The sequence below is a fragment of the Paroedura picta genome, chromosome 3 (genome assembly GCF_049243985.1).
Source record: "Paroedura picta isolate Pp20150507F chromosome 3, Ppicta_v3.0, whole genome shotgun sequence".
Taxonomy (NCBI): domain Eukaryota; kingdom Metazoa; phylum Chordata; class Lepidosauria; order Squamata; family Gekkonidae; genus Paroedura; species Paroedura picta.
Window position 1 is genome coordinate 129,402,713 of NC_135371.1, and position 16,478 is coordinate 129,419,190.

The 16,478-nt window shown below is 43.7% G+C and overlaps 1 protein-coding gene across 5 annotated transcripts in view; it reads left to right on the forward strand.

Moving 5' to 3' along the window:
• Positions 1 to 16,478, forward strand: part of RNF157 (ring finger protein 157) — a 102,963-nt gene that overhangs the window by 70,028 nt on the left and 16,457 nt on the right. For 2 of the 5 annotated variants that reach the window (XM_077327717.1, XM_077327715.1), the window contains exons 5-19: positions 611 to 728; positions 1,465 to 1,531; positions 2,261 to 2,304; positions 4,047 to 4,094; positions 4,684 to 4,755; positions 5,578 to 5,737; positions 6,125 to 6,237; positions 7,127 to 7,168; positions 7,664 to 7,902; positions 8,160 to 8,268; positions 8,970 to 9,081; positions 9,440 to 9,627; positions 11,416 to 11,481; positions 12,302 to 12,350; positions 15,595 to 15,705. In XM_077327717.1, the coding sequence (XP_077183832.1) occupies positions 611 to 728; positions 1,465 to 1,531; positions 2,261 to 2,304; positions 4,047 to 4,094; positions 4,684 to 4,755; positions 5,578 to 5,737; positions 6,125 to 6,237; positions 7,127 to 7,168; positions 7,664 to 7,902; positions 8,160 to 8,268; positions 8,970 to 9,081; positions 9,440 to 9,627; positions 11,416 to 11,481; positions 12,302 to 12,350; positions 15,595 to 15,705 (1,538 nt within the window). The remainder of the gene's footprint in view (positions 1 to 610; positions 729 to 1,464; positions 1,532 to 2,260; positions 2,305 to 4,046; positions 4,095 to 4,683; positions 4,756 to 5,577; positions 5,738 to 6,124; positions 6,238 to 7,126; positions 7,169 to 7,663; positions 7,903 to 8,159; positions 8,269 to 8,969; positions 9,082 to 9,439; positions 9,628 to 11,415; positions 11,482 to 12,301; positions 12,351 to 15,594; positions 15,706 to 16,478) is intronic. The other 3 variants (XM_077327718.1, XM_077327719.1, XM_077327716.1) reach the window with 3 other exon arrangements.

Genomic DNA, 16,478 nt, shown 5'->3' on the forward strand with positions numbered 1-16,478 from the left:
CCAAGGCTTGTTTCAAAGGTAACACACTCATCCACTCAGGGAGAAAGAATTTTATCAGGCACAAGGCAATGGCCATCAAACTATTTTTTTGTCAGTTTATCTCAACAGTACTTGTAGCAGCTTGAGCTGTGAAATCTCAGACCTGCTAGCTAATCCAAGACTGATTTTTAGCTCTGTCGGCCTATGACAAGGCAGAATTCCACTGAAATAGCTTTTGAGAGGTCCCTGCAGATGCTCAAAAAACCTATCGGAAGGTGACGTGATCTGAATCACCCAGTTTGCAAACAAATGCAGAATGTCTGCTTCACTAAAGGTGGATGTTTCCAGAAAATGTTATCAGCCCTGAAGATAACCTTTTGAATAGGATATATTGGGGAGCTTTGATTGAAGGCTTTGTATTCTGGGTACCAGAGATTATCCTTGTTAGCAGATATGAATTAGCTTTCAGGTATAGCTTTTTCATTTGAGGTAAAAGTCTGGACTCCTGCACAAAGGAAGAGATTTTCCTTGCTTTACTTTAAGAGTGTTGCTTCGGTATTTATGAGGAAGAAGGCAAAACTAATCTCCTGTTTTGTGACTGTTCACTGTGTCTCCAACCTTTCCATGGCAGTTACATACCCAAAGACAACAGTTTACAGTCTGAGACTGTCCGTTACAAGCGAGGAGTTTGCCAACAGTTCTGTCTCCCTTCCCATGCAGTGGATCCCTCAGAATGGACAGAAGAGGAGGTAAGGCTTTGAAAACAAGGAAATGAAGTTAAATGCGGTTACTTCTGGTGTAACATGCTTTTGCCATGTGGAAACCAGGGAATTTTGTGTAGCAATGGTACACAGCATACCCCATATCATATTAATGTGGCAAACAACGTGCATGCTCCTTTTAAAATTAGTTGTACAGCTGCTAATAACTTTAGATGGTACACAGTCCTGTTTTGACTCAGTATGGTTTTTGTGACAGCAGGTGTCTTGGGCAACAAGGAGATGGTGTGAGGGTTATAGAAAAGGGGCTCTTTCTTTGCAAAGCATGTAGGGGAAATCTGAGTGTGAAGATGAAGCTGGCTTTAAACCTCATCTTTTTACTGCATCTTGGAGAGGACTGGGGTAGTGGTGGTCACATTCTGAGATGGAATACTCAGTTCTTAAAACTCCTTTCTGCTGTATTAGCACCTTTCACAGAAGTACTCAAATGGCACAACTGGGACTCAGAGGAACTTTTTATATTGGATATTTTGCTAGCTGGAAGAAACTGCCTTATAGCTTAAAATTCTTCCACCTGTAGGTGTTTTCTACAGAAATTTTTTCTGTACCTAGCAAATTCTGAAACTCATCCATGCAAATTGAAAAAAAGCTCTTTTTGGAATAAACTTGTCTTTGGCACTCATTAGGCCATAGCATATATATAACTCTGCTGGTCTGACTGTTCTTATTTCTCCAATATGGCTTGACTTTTCTTTACTTCTTGCAGCTGAGTTTTGATCTAGACCGTGAAGTATATCCCATGGTGGTACTTGCCGTGGTGGATGAGGGAGATGGTAAGCAAATGGCTTTGTCTGCAAGTTGTCATTGTGTTCATATAGCAGAGTTTTGGTTTAACATAACTGGATTCTGAGAATGTATCAGGTGCCCTGTTGGATAATATTTCCTGGGAGGGGGATGTAGTATATTTGATCCCGGAAACCTTCTGCCAGGAACTGACCAGGTGTCCCTAGGAAAGGCACTGTCAACCTGCAATATTGTGTTACTGGCAGTGGCCTACTTTACAATGCTGTTGTAAGGATTAGAGCATGGTAATGTTTGTGGAGCACTTAGCACGCTGAAAGTACTGTATAAATGCTTACTAGGAACAACAGCATACAAATATACTATGAAAATAATATTTTGTGAACTAATGATGCTTATTTTAGAAGAAGAGTTGGTTTTTATACGCCACTTTTCACTACCAAAAGGAGGCTCAAAGTGGCTTACGATCGCCTTCCCTTCCTTTCCCCACAGTCGACACCCTGTGAGATAGGTAAAGCTGAGAGAGCCCTGACAGGATTTCTGTGTGAGAATAGCACTATCAGGGCTGTGATTTGCCCAACCTCTCCCAGCTTGCTGTATGTGGAAGAGCGGGGAATCAAACCCAGCACACCAGAATTAGAAGCTGCTGCTACTAACCGCTACTCCAAGCTGTTAAGAAGTGAGACATTTGCAGCTGGAGCACACCTGTGTTATCCTCCTTCATGAAAACTTTAATCTCTACCTGTTTTCTTGTTTTACAGAGCATATGGGTCACTGCCATGTGCTGCTGGCTACTTTTGAGAAGGTGAGTTCTGTCTTCTCAATGACAACTTGTCCAGGATTACTTTTGTACACTGTATATGGTTCTAGGCTTGTAGAGATGGACACAGAACTTGCTGGAGAGCACTGTGTGGTAACAAGGTAGATTACTCGTGGATCTGCAGGCAAAGTCCACTTTACTTAAATTTAATTTACGTGGGACAATGGGTTTCAGGACTATGTCACTAGGGCCCTGTTGTTGAATCAGTATCTCTAGATTTTTATGCAGACAACTACTTATCCCATCTAGGAAAACAATACATAGGTGGAAGAAGGTCCCAGACTTCCAGCTTGCATGTATCCAGACATGCAACTCAGTGACTCATTATGCACGGGCTGGAACACCTGTGCTGGTGGTGGAAGGGCTTCGGGGGAAATCCCCGATAATGCATGCCGCCACCACCAGCGCGGGCGTGTCATGGCCCAGGCCCTTGGAAGACCCACATTAACGAAACGTGGGCTCTTCGAGAGTCCCAGGACTCCTGAGAGCACAGGCGAGGGCCAAGCCACCCAAGCCCCGTGCATAATTGCAGGAGCCGGGCTTTTGGCCTGGCTCCTCCCCGACCTATGGCGTCCCTGCAGGGATGCCTCTCGCCTCTGCTGGCTCTGCGGAACTGACAGGGGCAGCCCCCCCCCCACCATGGTGGGAGAGCAGCATGCTGCTCCCCACCATCCTGCAGAGGGGGGGCTGCCCCCAATTCCCCCCCCCCAGTCGCTGCCGCCATTTACCTGCGCTCCTGGCGCTTCTGGCCTCGCGTTGCCGGCATGGGGCCGTTGCGCCGGGACAGCTGGTGGAGCTCTGCCCCTGTGCATACACGGGAGATGGCAGGGCTTTTTGCCCCACCACAATAGCATGGTGGCAGCGTGGAGTAGCTGCTGCTGTGCATAATGGGTCAGTGTTGGCTTCTTTTGACTGTGGAGGTAACCCCCCAATCTCCACACCCTACCACATTTTGGCCGCACTTCCTCTTCAATTAAAATATGCAAATACAATACCATCACCACCATCACCTCACCCTACACAAATCATGTCCAAGCAGTTGAGGGCTGGAGCTCATAACCATATGCAGAAATGGAGGTCCTGGGCAGCTGAAAGTATCTAGACGATGGCATTTTTTGAACATTGGGACCTCGGATGTGTTGTAGCTGTATTATCTCTGGAGGCAGAACTCCCTGCTGTGTTTCTTACTAATAGGCCTCAAGCCTCAGGCCATTAGCTTTCAGATGGGGGTTTGATCAAGCAATAGCTATGATTCTGGCATACTCCTAACAGAATCAGTCATACACAGCTGATGAGAGCCAAGAATGTCTGCACTTAATTAATTGACCTTCATGTATCCCCCCCCCCCAGGTGGCATTTCATGTTTGTATATGTATTTTAAGCAAACACAAAAATAATTGCATAACAGTGAAACAAATTCTGGACTTCTTTGAATGATAATTATCTTTTGTAAGAACAAGAATAGTAAAAATATAAAAAAAATGCGGAGTGTGTGTATAGGGGACTAAAGCAGAGTGATTTTTGGAAGGTTGTGAAGCCCAGGGTAGACCATGAATGGGATTGTAAAGAGATACTAAGTAGTATCCTCTTGCACAGATAACAGTTACTTTTAAACAGTTAAATTTGAGATTAATTCTATTTCATCCGAATTTTCTACTTTACGGCCTCTTTTGAGTGATAGTGATATCAATCCACTGATCAGGTCTCTTTTTTCTCCCCTCTCCCAGCATGCTGATGGAAGCTTTTGTGTAAAACCCCTAAAGCAGAAGCAAGTGGTGAGTATTATGTGGTTGGGGCTGTTGGTTCAGGTGTATCCTTAGTTACCCTTCCTGGGAAGGTGCCTGAGATGGTGAACTTCGACACTAATATAAAGCGCGGGGGGGGGGGGTGTATTTCGATGATATATGGTTCTTTCAGGCCAGTTACTCTCTTCAACAGCCTATCTCAATGAGTCTTACAAAAAGGGAAGGGGAACTCATGGGTAAAGGTGATGCAAGCCAAGGATAGCTTTACTATACCCTATATCAGGGGTAGTCAGCCTGTGGTCCTCCAGATATCCATGGACTACAATTCCCATGAGCCCCTGCCAGCGTTTGCTGGCAGGGGCTCATGGGAATTGTAGTCCATGGACATCTGGAAGACCACAGGTTGACTACTCCTGCCCTATATGTAATGGAGAAATTCTTGTGGCTAGAGCCATTCAGATGGTTCTTCATAATGTGTGTGTGTTCAAATGGGCTGAAGGGTGATAGTCATCTTCTGACGCAGGAAAAAGGCGTTGTTTGCTAGTGAGGCTGTGGTTGTCTGTATTCCTGGAGGTTTCTCTATTTCAGCTTCTGCTTTCTGTATTGCTTATTCTTACAGGTGGATGGTGTAAGCTACCTGCTTCAGGAAATCTATGGAATAGAAAACAAATATAACACACAGGATTCCAAGGTAAAAATAAAGTTTGAAGGAACAGGTAAACTATCCAGGCCCAACAAGGTTACTTGTTTATAATTATATTGATCACCCACCCCTATCTCATGAAGAGTGCTTGCACTCAAAAGCTCACGCCCTGAATAAATCTTTGTTAGTCTTAAAGGTGCTACTGGACTCTGATTTTATTGTGCTACTTCAGACCAACCTGGCTACCCATTTGAATCAACAGGGTAGTTTACAATAGATGTAAAACACAAACAATTAGCACAAAAATAGAAATTTAATAATAATAGTAATAATATTAAAAACAAGAGTTAAACAATTGTCAGCTCTCCTATCATGGGAGAGAAAGAAGGGGCTCATAAAGATGATCAGTTGAGTTAGTCAGTGGGTTCTGACTGGGTCTCAGGGGTTTTAGGCCTCAGCCATAGTCCTGGCAGAATAGCTCTGTCATAAAAGCCTTGTGGAATTGTCAAAAGTCCTGCAGGGCTCTGACCTTGGTGGGCAGAACATTCCACCAGGCCAGGTCCAGGGCCGAAAAGGCCCGGGCTCTGTTTGAGGCCAGTCTGATCTCTTTGGAGCCAGGGATCCTGAACAGTTTCTGCTGTCTAGATCTTAAGGCTCTCTGGGGGACATAGTGGGAAAGCTTGCTAGCCCCTCTCCGCGGCAAGCCTGTGCAAGCGTGGTCCCATGTGTGCTTTCACAGAAGACCATTTGATGAACAACAGTCACAGATAAGTGCAACCTTGTTTTCTCAAGTTTCAGTGCTTCTCTTCCCCCACAAAAAAATCCTGTTTTGGTACGTGAGCTGGCATTTTGCTTTGGCTCCCTATTTAGGTGGCGGAGGATGAGGTGAGCGACAATAGTGCAGAGTGTGTGGTCTGCCTCTCGGATGTCCGGGATACCTTGATCTTACCATGCCGCCATCTTTGCCTCTGCAACACATGTGCTGACACCCTGCGTTATCAAGCCAACAATTGCCCCATCTGCAGGCTGCGTAAGTCCTTGTCTTCTTTTAGACTTTAATGTTATCTAAAGTAGGAAACCTTCATTTCTTTGGGAAATCTGTGATTTACCATGTTTGATCCATTAATGTTGGGCAGTTTAGAAGTAAGTGCAATTACTATTGCACGCTGAATACATGCAGGATTCATTTGAGATTAAGTACCATTTTATTGCTGCTTACCTTTAGATGTAAAAAAAAAACCCTACAAAAAGGCCTCTCTACAGATCTGGACAAGCTGTTGTTTTGTGATTTTTACCAGCTTATAACAAAATGTTCCTACCCTTTAAAGACAATCTCATTTTTGTACTTGTGCCTTTTCAGTGTTTTTGATGATGATTTGTACCCTCAATACCCCCTCTCCCCCTTTCTGTCCTGCAGCATTTAGAGCCCTGCTGCAAATCCGAGCTATGAGGAAAAAAAATGGACCCCTTTCCCCTACCAGCTTCAACCCTGTCATTGCATCTCAAACGTCTGACTCAGAAGAACACTCGGTTAGTATTCGAGTGACAACAGTTCAAATGCCTGGGGCCCTTGCTCAACTGTGAACTGGCTCCTGGATTTGTTGCAGTCTCCAGTTTTAGTGTGAAAGCGACCCTGCTGTCTAGTTGTATAGAAGCTGTCATACGCCAGTAACAGAACTGCTGGCTAGAGAGGGAGGTGGAACCTGAGGGAGATAAATCATTGTGACAAACTTAGCAACAGAGTCACAGTCAGGGATACAGGAAATTCAGAACTGTCAAAACACACTGGAAATTTTTAAGTGCAAGTTCATTCATATATTATGCAGTAAGCCAGTTTGCTATATATAACTCCTCCCCATTGAATGCATAACAAACTGGCTTGCTGCATAATATATGAATGATGAGAACATCAGTAGAGAATGATGAGAACAGCAGCAAGACAGCTTTCCTTACGATGTCCAGTGGTGTGGCTGCAGATCAAGAATATAAACAAATAAAAGATATGATCTTTTAGCCCCAAATGAGAAGAGAGTCTAGAGATTTGTGGCAGTGAGAGACTAAAGGTTCTGACAGTGTTCTACAGAGATTTGGGTCCTAACCCAGCAATGCATTCATGGATTTGTTTTATGCAAGCCTGCATGCCCAGAATTTTGTGCAGATGTTTCCATACAGCTGAGGAGATTCCTCAATATTTAAGGCCTAATTCACATAAACAGCAGATGAGGCTGTCTAGACTGTACCACTTCTGACTGCAGTTGTGGGGAAATATTCTTATATGTGTTTTTTTTTTTTTTAAACAACAATGTTATAGTTGGAAAATTAGGTGTTGGGGGAATAAATGTCTTGCCTGTTAGATTAGTTTTGTGTATGCATGGACTTTTTCTTCAGCTATGTGATCTCTTCCCTTCCCCTAATGCAGTCTGAAGAGATACATTCCAGACACAACTTCACCACCTCATCTGTGGGTATGAGTAAACTTGGCCTCAGGTTTCATGTTAGGGGCAAGAGCATGTGTTTTGCCCTAATAGTTGTGGAAATTTTGTTTGAATACATGCAAGCTGTGTGTGGGAGAAAATGTGTACATTTCCATGTTTGTTTTGTGTGTGTGTGTGTGTGTGTGTGTGTGTGTGTGTATGTGTGTGTAGCTTCTTGTGCCCTGCATGGCTGTGGCCCCCAATGGCATTTCACTACTACTGAAGTCTTGCAACTAGTACCTCTCTTTCAGTGATTTCAGGCTAAGCAATACCTAAAATACACTCTTCAGAGAAAAGCACATAACTTAAGCAACTCTGAGAGAAGAATTGCTCACTTCACAGAGTATCAGCCTTTGGCCTTCATGTACGTCAGATTTTTTTGAGAGAGATTGAAGCTTTCTGAACTGTTTCAATCTCCCTTATTAAACCATGTTTACTACTGCCAGAAGTGACCTTCTCACACCCGTCTCTGGTTCCTCTAGTCTTCAGAGAATATCCCTCCTGGCTATGAGGTGGTCTCCCTCCTGGAAGCCCTTAATGGGCCTCTGACTCCATCCCCAGCGGCCCTTCCACTCCACGTTCTTGGAGACAACCACGTTTCGGGCATGCTGCCTTCATATGGCAGTGAAAGCCACCTGCCTCCCATGAGGACGCTATCTCCCCTTGACCGTTTGTCGGATTGTGGTGGCCAAGGCCTCAAGCTGAAGAAGAGCCTTTCCAAGTAAGTGACCTGCAAGTCTTTCCCTCCCGCACTGCTGTGGCTGTCTTGCAAGCTTGCAAAGGCTAGGCTATAAATGGCTGGCATCATTTCTTCTTGAATTATGTTTAGTGCCTGATGTAACAAACTGCCTTTCATATATACCTAGCTAGTGATGCAAGGGCACTTGTGTCTTTTTTGGTGGCTTCCAGCATTTTGCGGCTTTTGCTTTCCAGCATGACGTGTTTTAGTAGACTGATGGTTTGCTTTCTTTTGCCCAGGTCAATCTCCCAGAATTCCTCAGTTCTACATGAAGAAGAAGATGAGAAGTCCTGTAGTGAATCTGAAATCAGGATCTCCAGGAGAAAATCTCCTCGTCATCATGAAGAGGTAATGCTCATGTTTTGTTTTAAAGTATTTGGGGTCTCTTTCAAACATGATCTCTGTTTCTGCATTACTTTTTACTCTGGGGATGAAAACAGTCTTCAGACAGCATGTTAAATTATGCTGCATAAACTATGGATTGATCAAACATCAGTTAGTGGTAACTGTTGAATGCAGATGGTCCAATAAACAGAGGCTTGTAGGCTGGCCCTAGATTGGCAATTCAAACTGGAGCTTGTACTATTTGTGGTTTGTTATGATGGCTGAAATAAAAAAAATATAGTTCAGCTAGCACTGTCCCTCAAAGCCATGAGGTCAGAAAAAAAGAGAACGTTTCCCTTTCTGGCAGCAGGAGAAGAGGTAAGAAGCAAACAAACCAGGATTTGTTCCTTGCATAACCAAGAGTTGGTTGTGCCATCCGCTAGTTTAAACAAACTATTTTTGTCGTGATGTCTGATTGCAGCTGTTCTCTGTAGAGCAGACACTGGGAGGGAACTTTCCACAGTTTGCCTGTCAAAGATAACAGGAGCTGAATACAGTGGCTTCGGTTGTCAGACAAAGGCTTGCTATTCAGCCGATAATAATGATTCGTTCACTGGAAAGAACTGCACATATTTTTAAAATTGACGTTAAGTCATTTAAGTATCTCATACAAAAAGGAGGATTTAAAAAAAATAAATCTTTGCTTCTGGTATGTTATTTTTCAGGAATGTGGTGTAACTCCTGAGAGTGAAAACCTCACCTTATCCTCATCAGGTGCAGTAGACCAGTCTTCATGTACAGGGACGCCTCTTTCTTCTACCATCTCTTCTCCAGAAGGTACAATTGGAGAGTTTGCTTGTCTTGCTTTTTTGGATAGATCATTTGCATGCTCCTTGGCCAAGCATATTCTAGGTTTCCTTGAGAAAGGTCACTCTGTAGCTCCCTGATCCTTGCTCACCACCATCCTGCACTCCTTGGAGAGGAAGGTCTCATAGCCTGAACTCCGTATCTGATGCATACTCAACATATATCTGAGCTTCAAAAAAAAGGCTTTGCAAATTTGTTCAAGGCAGAGGATTGGGTTTAAGTTTTGAAATTCTCAATGGGACTTGGGACTCATTAGCAAATGAATTGCTTATAACCCGTCTCCATAATGTCTCCATGTCTTGCCTGCACCCTTCCCTCTTTCCCCCAGGTCCTGTTAGCAGTAGTCTGGCACAGTCAGTCATGTCTATGGCCTCCTCTCAAAGCCAGCACTCTGAGATCAGCACTGACACCATGTCTTCCATGTCAGGCTCCTATGTAGCTCCTGGCACTGAGGAAGAGGGGGATATGGTCCCGTCCCCAGGTATTGCCAGTGGGATACCATCAGAAGAAGAAGATGTAAGTATGACCAGGCCACTCAGAGTTACATGTAGTGCAAATTGTGGTGTTTTGCAGGTGATGGATTCAGTTTCTGTCTTCATTGGAAGAAATAATTGTCTGCAGGTATTGTATACCAAGGCAATTTAAGCACTTCAAAAATCCTTGTAATGCTTTAAGTTTATCCCCCCCCCCCCCAATAATACCTGGTTTTGTATCCATGATGACACACCAGGTAAAACTTGCTCCGATTGACCCTCAGTGTGGCATATGGACCCAATAGGACACTCCCTCACTGAGGGTCATTTGTGGGTCTTCCCTGCCCCCACTCCTCTTCCTTCATGCTGCTTCTGGGTACTTGGCAAGGCAGGAGAAGAGCCGGCCCACTCCTCAGCCCTGTTTCAAGGTGAAACAGTAAGCTGGGACACAGAGTGGGGGGAGGAGGACTGGATATGCTTGGAGGTGCCATAAGCAGAGGGCTGGCACCAGGGGCTGCCCCAATTCCCCTGCTGCCTCCCACCTGCCAGAGAGCAAGAGGAGGGGGGCTGGCCATGCTCGGTGGCACCGTGGATGGAGGGTTGATCCCACAGCTGCCTCTCCGCTGGAGAGGGGGTGGAGGAAGGCCAGCCACTCTTGATGGCACTGCAGGTGGAGGACCAGTCCCACCACCCTGCTCACCTGTTGGGCTACTCCTGTCCCCTCGCTGCCTCCCTTCAGCCAGAGAGCAGGAGAAGGAGGGCCAGGCTCTCTTGGCAGTGCTGCAGGTGGAGGGCTGACCTTGGCAGCCCTGATTACTGACTGGGCCGTTGCTTCCTGTCTGCCAGAGAGCGAGGGGAAGGGAGCGTGTTCTTCATCCAGCTGGAGAGCTGGAGGAGTGCTGGCCCTCCTCAGCAGCTCTGCTTGATGGCAAGCTGCCAGCTGTTAGATGGCTGGCCCTGGCACCCTCATGGCTCGACTATATAGCATTGCTTCAGGGTTGCCAGGTCTGGGTTGGGTGCTGCCTGGAAACTTTGGAAGGGGAGCTGGGAGTAGGTGGGTTTGGGGGCAGGGAGGGACCTCAGTGGAATATAGTTCTACAGAGTCCACTCTCCAAAGCAGCCATTTTCTTTGGGGAGCCTGAGTTTTTTAGCCTGGAGATGTGAAGTCTAATTCCAGGGTATCACCTGGTGAGGAGGGTCACTGCCTTTATAGAACAGCCTCTGCTTAGCATGCAGAAGGTCCCAGATTCAATCACTGCCATATCCAGTTAAGAGGAAAAGGTTTTGGTGGCTCTGAAAGACCTCTCTGCCAGACCCCTTGGAAAGCTACTGCCAATCTCAGTAGCCAGTACGGATTGATGGACCAAGGAGCTGAGCCCAGATGAAAGGCACCCAGGAAGGCTAGAATACAGGCCTACGAGTTAGCAACCGCTGCTTCCCTGGGTGCAATGGGCTTTGTCTCTAATACTGGTTTTAAAAAGCAGCTGCAGCCATTTTGATATTTGGATGGAACACAGTGGCTGTATGGCTTATCTATCATTTAAGATGGCAGCAGCTTTAGTCCCCGTGTTGGGTATAATTTTATGTCTGTGTATGTGTGTATAAACACATGTATATGCACTGCTTGTAAATTATAAAAACTGAAAGAGTAAGGACACAATACCTGTGACTTGTTGATATTCTTACTGAAAGGACAGAAGAATGATGTGGTGTGTAGGAATTGATGCTAGTGATACAGTTTTCTAGATGGCCTGTATTTATCTATTGATCTATATTTATCTATAAAGGTAACTTCACAGTAAGTTTAAGTTCATTCTCTCTTTCCTTTTAGTCAACACCTGTTGAATCTCCAGATGCAAATTTTGTCAGTATCTCAGCAGAGGAGCTTGATGCTGAGGTAAAGATATGAAACTTTATTTAATGCATGGGATCTGATTGTGGGAGAGTGACAAATACTCTTTGATATTAAAGCTGATTATGATCACATGATTGCACTTTAGGGGACTTACATGACCAGCCATAAAAAATACTGGTATAAGGGGCAAAGGAATTACTTCCCACAGGACTTCATAGGAACTGGCAATTTATAGCACTTTTCAAAACCCCAAAGAAAAAATAAAATTCTTCACAGTCTACAAACAATATGAGCCAAAATGAGGGTCCTTCAGATTGTTTTGGTGTAATAACCGCTTGTTTATTTCGGCATGTCATTTTCTTAACCACCTCTGGAAGAGGAAAGCTAGCCCCAACTAGGGAACTCAGTTTCTGTTTTCTTCCGTGCAACAGTAAGTCTTCTGTTTTAATAGTCATATTTTGTTAATTTTGCAGCTGGCCACAGTCTGGTGGAGTGAACTGCCATTTGGGCTCTGGGCCCTGATGGAATTGCCTAAGTTCCACAAGGCCTGTAAAACAGGGCTCTTCCACCAGGCTTTAGGTTAAAGCCAGAACAAGTTAATATAGCCAATAAAATCTATGAACCTCCTTCCATTCATCTCTGAGTTATTCCCACTACTAAACTGAACAGACAGATGAAATGATATGACTAAGAAACCCTTTAATAGGCAGGAAAACAGAGCATTACAATGGTTTTATTACTGTTTAAATTGTAATTTTATAATACGATGTATGTGAAATGTATTTGGTAAACAGCCCTGAGCCTGCTTGCAGGGATGGACAGTCTACAAAAAAACAAACAAATAAATATGTTTTTGTGGCAGGGGAATGATGTCATGGAGGAAGAGGATGGCTCCCCCACACAGGAAGATGGTAACAGAGAATGGACAATTACTCCTTGTTTCCTATTGTTTGGTCATGTTTCTTATCTAGCTGACAATGTTCACAGGGGAAAGGGAAGTGAGCAGGTTCTGGACAAGCTGCTTTGCCCTGTTTATTGAATGTCTACCTAATAGAAGATAGGAAGGAGTCCATAGAATAGGACAAGATTCACTCTTTTGTATAGAAAAGATAGCAAGGGAGAAATGTGGATGGATGGCAAAAAATGGCAAGTGGTTGATTTTTTGTCAAAACATTGAGATCAGTTTTCCTCTCTGCCTGTAGTGCAGGATAAAGAAGAATAAAGCAATTCAATAAGGAACAGTTTCTGACATTTTAAGACTTTTACCTGTTTCTTCTCTCTTCCTTCTTTTCTTTTGTCATTCCATTTCTTATCCAAGAATAGGGATTAGGGAGTTGGTTATAAGAAAATGAGATCAGTTCTGAATCCTAAAATACTCCAAATATTTGGGATGCCATTTCTTCCCGAGGTTCTGCAGTAAACTGCAGTCTTTCCAAAGTTGAAGTTTCCCCAGAGCAAGCTTACGCCCCAGCTACAGTGTTCTGTCAGTATTATTTCTTCCTGGAGCCAATGATCCATTAGCAAATGCCCTATAGCTGCTTCTGGAAGAGAACAGCCCCTTTCCAGGTGAGGTCTGAGGTGAGTGGGTGCCCATTTAACACTTTGCCTGCCACTTCTAAGCTTCCCAAATAGTTTGTTTGCACTTATAATCTCACACACATGCACCGGGCAGAATTCAAATGCATATCTGGAAATCCACAGAAAGGAAAGTCGCTTGGACAGCTAATTTGGAGCAGAGAAACAGAGGATAGGGTTGGGTTAAGAACCAACTTTCACCCTGCACTCCTGTTGTCTCCAGATTCCCCTCAGCTTTTGGGATTCTGTTACATTTACATGCTCGTAATTTGAGGAGCTCCTTGATGCTTGGTATTATTCTAAAGTGAGAATAGTAAACCAGTCGGATTCCCCCTTCAGTGTCCGTGTCTTCGTGGAAGCAAACGTGACTGTCAGTGTCCCTGTGAGCCAGTCCAGGAGCCAGCCAGTCTGGGAGTGGCGAGTAATAAATCAAATAAGGAAGAGATCAAGTAATAAAAGCTTTTCTCCTTTCCCTCCTCATCTCCTCCCCACATTTGTTCAGAATGATTAGACTCTGAATTTCATTTATATGCAGTTATATGCAAAAAGCAAATGACATGCTTTTCCAGTGGGGACACGATTACTTGTAGCTGAGAAACTCTGACAGAAGAGACGGAAGTTGGCATTGAAAACGAATGCTTGTGAATTAAACGTATAGATTAGCTGCAGCATTCTCCTTCCTGATTTGTGCATAGGGGGCTAATTATTTATAATTTATTTCATCTGTATAGAGCTGCCAGGTAATTAATGCATTTTTAGGTAAGGTGTGATGTCACTGTTCACAGAGATACCTTTCCATGGGTCAGCAAATGTCATCCTCTTTCTTTCTCCCTGGTCCGCTGCCTCTTCATGGCTGGTGCTTCTGCTTTAGTGCCATCTGCGCTTCTGGAATTTCAGTGATTTTGCATGCTTACCTCCTGATTTCAGCAAAATACTTCAGCACACGTTCAGCAGCCCAATCCATAAACCAGTTGAGCTCAAGAACTTTGATCGCATATCAGTTTTGCTTTCTAACCATCAATCCCAATGTTTTGAGTGATTCCGTTGCCATAAAAGTTCATTTTGTGTTGGAATTAAGATAATGGATGGACTCTTGAAAGCACAATGGAAAGAAACATCCACACAGCTCTTGTTCAAGAAGGTCAGATTTGATGTTTCAGTGCCACCTCTTTTCCAATCTTCAAAGATGACAGAGATGCTGACCAGATGAGGTTATGGAGGCACCATGGTTTATCTTTTTAAAAATCTGTCATTACCTCAGTGAGTTGGCCTATATATGCCTACGGTCTTCTTTCTCAGCCTCCCTCCCCACACACATATTTTAAAGCAGACTTGCTGTAGTGTAAGAGCTTTGCTTGACACTCGAATTGAATGGCAACATTCCTTTTAATTTTCCTGAGGCTAAGGCCCACATATTGCTTCATTTTCTATTTTGTGGTTTTAAAAAAGCCACAACACATTTAGAAAAATGAACTATGAATACTAATGCGAAGTGCTAAAAGGAATTTCTTTCTGTAGAACCATGTCTTGGTTAAACACCATAGTTTACTAGATCCAAACATTTTCACAATAGTTTGGAAAGCATTACCTGTGAATTTTATTGGCTACTACAGAAAGTAAAGATGGCCATTTCTTAAATGTACACTTGATTTGCGATGCCTTTCTCATTTAATTTAAAAATATGGGAAATTCTGAAATTACTTAGACGGTAGTTGCATGAGGAAATGTGTCAACAATCATTTTAGATGTTAATGAAGAATGAAATGCAAGATAATTGTGGGTTATGTTTAGTAGCTATTATTTCTCGAGCATCTCATAAGAAACATTAAGAGTTCTGTAGGTAAAACTGTCATGGAATGCACCAAAGAATCCTGGGAGTTATACTTTTGTAATGGTGTTGAGAATTTTGTTAGAAATCCCTAGCATCTGCACACAGGACTAAAACTCTGAGTTCCCTGATGGGAGGGAATGACAAATCAGTTGTTTTACGGCTATAGTTTGGATATGCCCAGCAGTACTATGTTAATTGTTTTCATTTTACAACAGTGTGAGATTTTTGTTGTGTTGTGATGGATAGTGAGGTAACAGTTTATTGGATCATTAAATTAGGGAAAGGCTATGAGCTTTAAGCACTCATGTAACCTCTGAAGGTTCAGATAGTAGCCAGAGATCTGCAGTAATATGAGCTGGAGATACTCATAAGCTCCTATTACCATAATCCCCTGCTGTTCTTATATGTTCCTTTTTGGCTGCTTGCTTATTGTCCCTACAGACACAGTTAGAGCTCTTGCTGTATCCCATTTCTCTCTCTCATTGGCCAAAACAACAAATAAACCCCCAAACGTGTCTTGAAATAAGGATGAAAATGGAGGTGGTTGAGGAAACAAGTCAGGATGGCTCAATGCAGATGCATCACGATCTAATGCCTTATTGTCCACGCTCTACCCTGTTGGCTTTTGCCAAGGGGTGTTCCCCCGTCCAACCCTGAAAATGAAGTGTTGTGTTTTTCCCGTACTTTAGCAAGGAAAAAAACTAAAGCGAAGCCCCATCCCCTCTCTAACTACATTAACTCCCTTACAGGCCAAAGGACAGGCGCATTCCTAGGTATGGAGTGTGACAATAACAATGAAATTGGCAACGCAAGCGTGAAAGCTCTGGACAATAAGCTGTGCTCTGAGGCCTGCTTACCTGGTGAGTGGCAGTCTGCTGAACATGAACTTTGTGGGTGTAGGGAGGTGGGAGGGGAAACTTCCATGCCCCCCGCCCTGAATATCTGTCACCACAAACAGCACATAACATTTATGTATATGTACAGTTATACAGCATGTAGCAGTAAACAGCAAGAAGGGTGCTTAGCAATGGCACCTTTCTGACATTTACACCACAGTCTCTTCCCTGACAACTGTACATTACACAATATAGATTGCAGGTTTCCCAGCTTCTGGGAGAATTTTAAATGTAACTTTCTCCAAAGAACCTGGGAACAGTGGCTGTTTATTCCTGAGAATACACAACATTCTCCCTTAGAATTTCTTTTTACTTCAGCCTGCAACATGGGATCCACTTCTAATTTTTACTGTATATATTCTTCTCTGCTCTCCCTCCCTGCTTTCTCACTCTCATACTTTCTTCTCCCCTCTCCAATCTCCCCCTCTTTAAAGATAAAAAATAATTACATGCAAAGAGAAAGATCGGTATGTCCTGGCTATGCATTTTTATCCTGTCTTTCCTCCCAGGAGGTGGCTTGTATGGTTCTTCCCTTTTCTATTTTGACCCTTCAACAACCCTGTGAAGTAGTTGAGGTGAAGAGTGAGTGATTGGCTCAACGTCACCCAGAAAGTTTCATCAAAACCCAGGTCTTTCCACCTCTAGACCAGCAATGAAACATTACCCCATACTGGCTGAGGTCAGCTCTTCTGAAGTTAGATGCAACTCAGTGAGTCCCATTCAACAACCATGAGGGC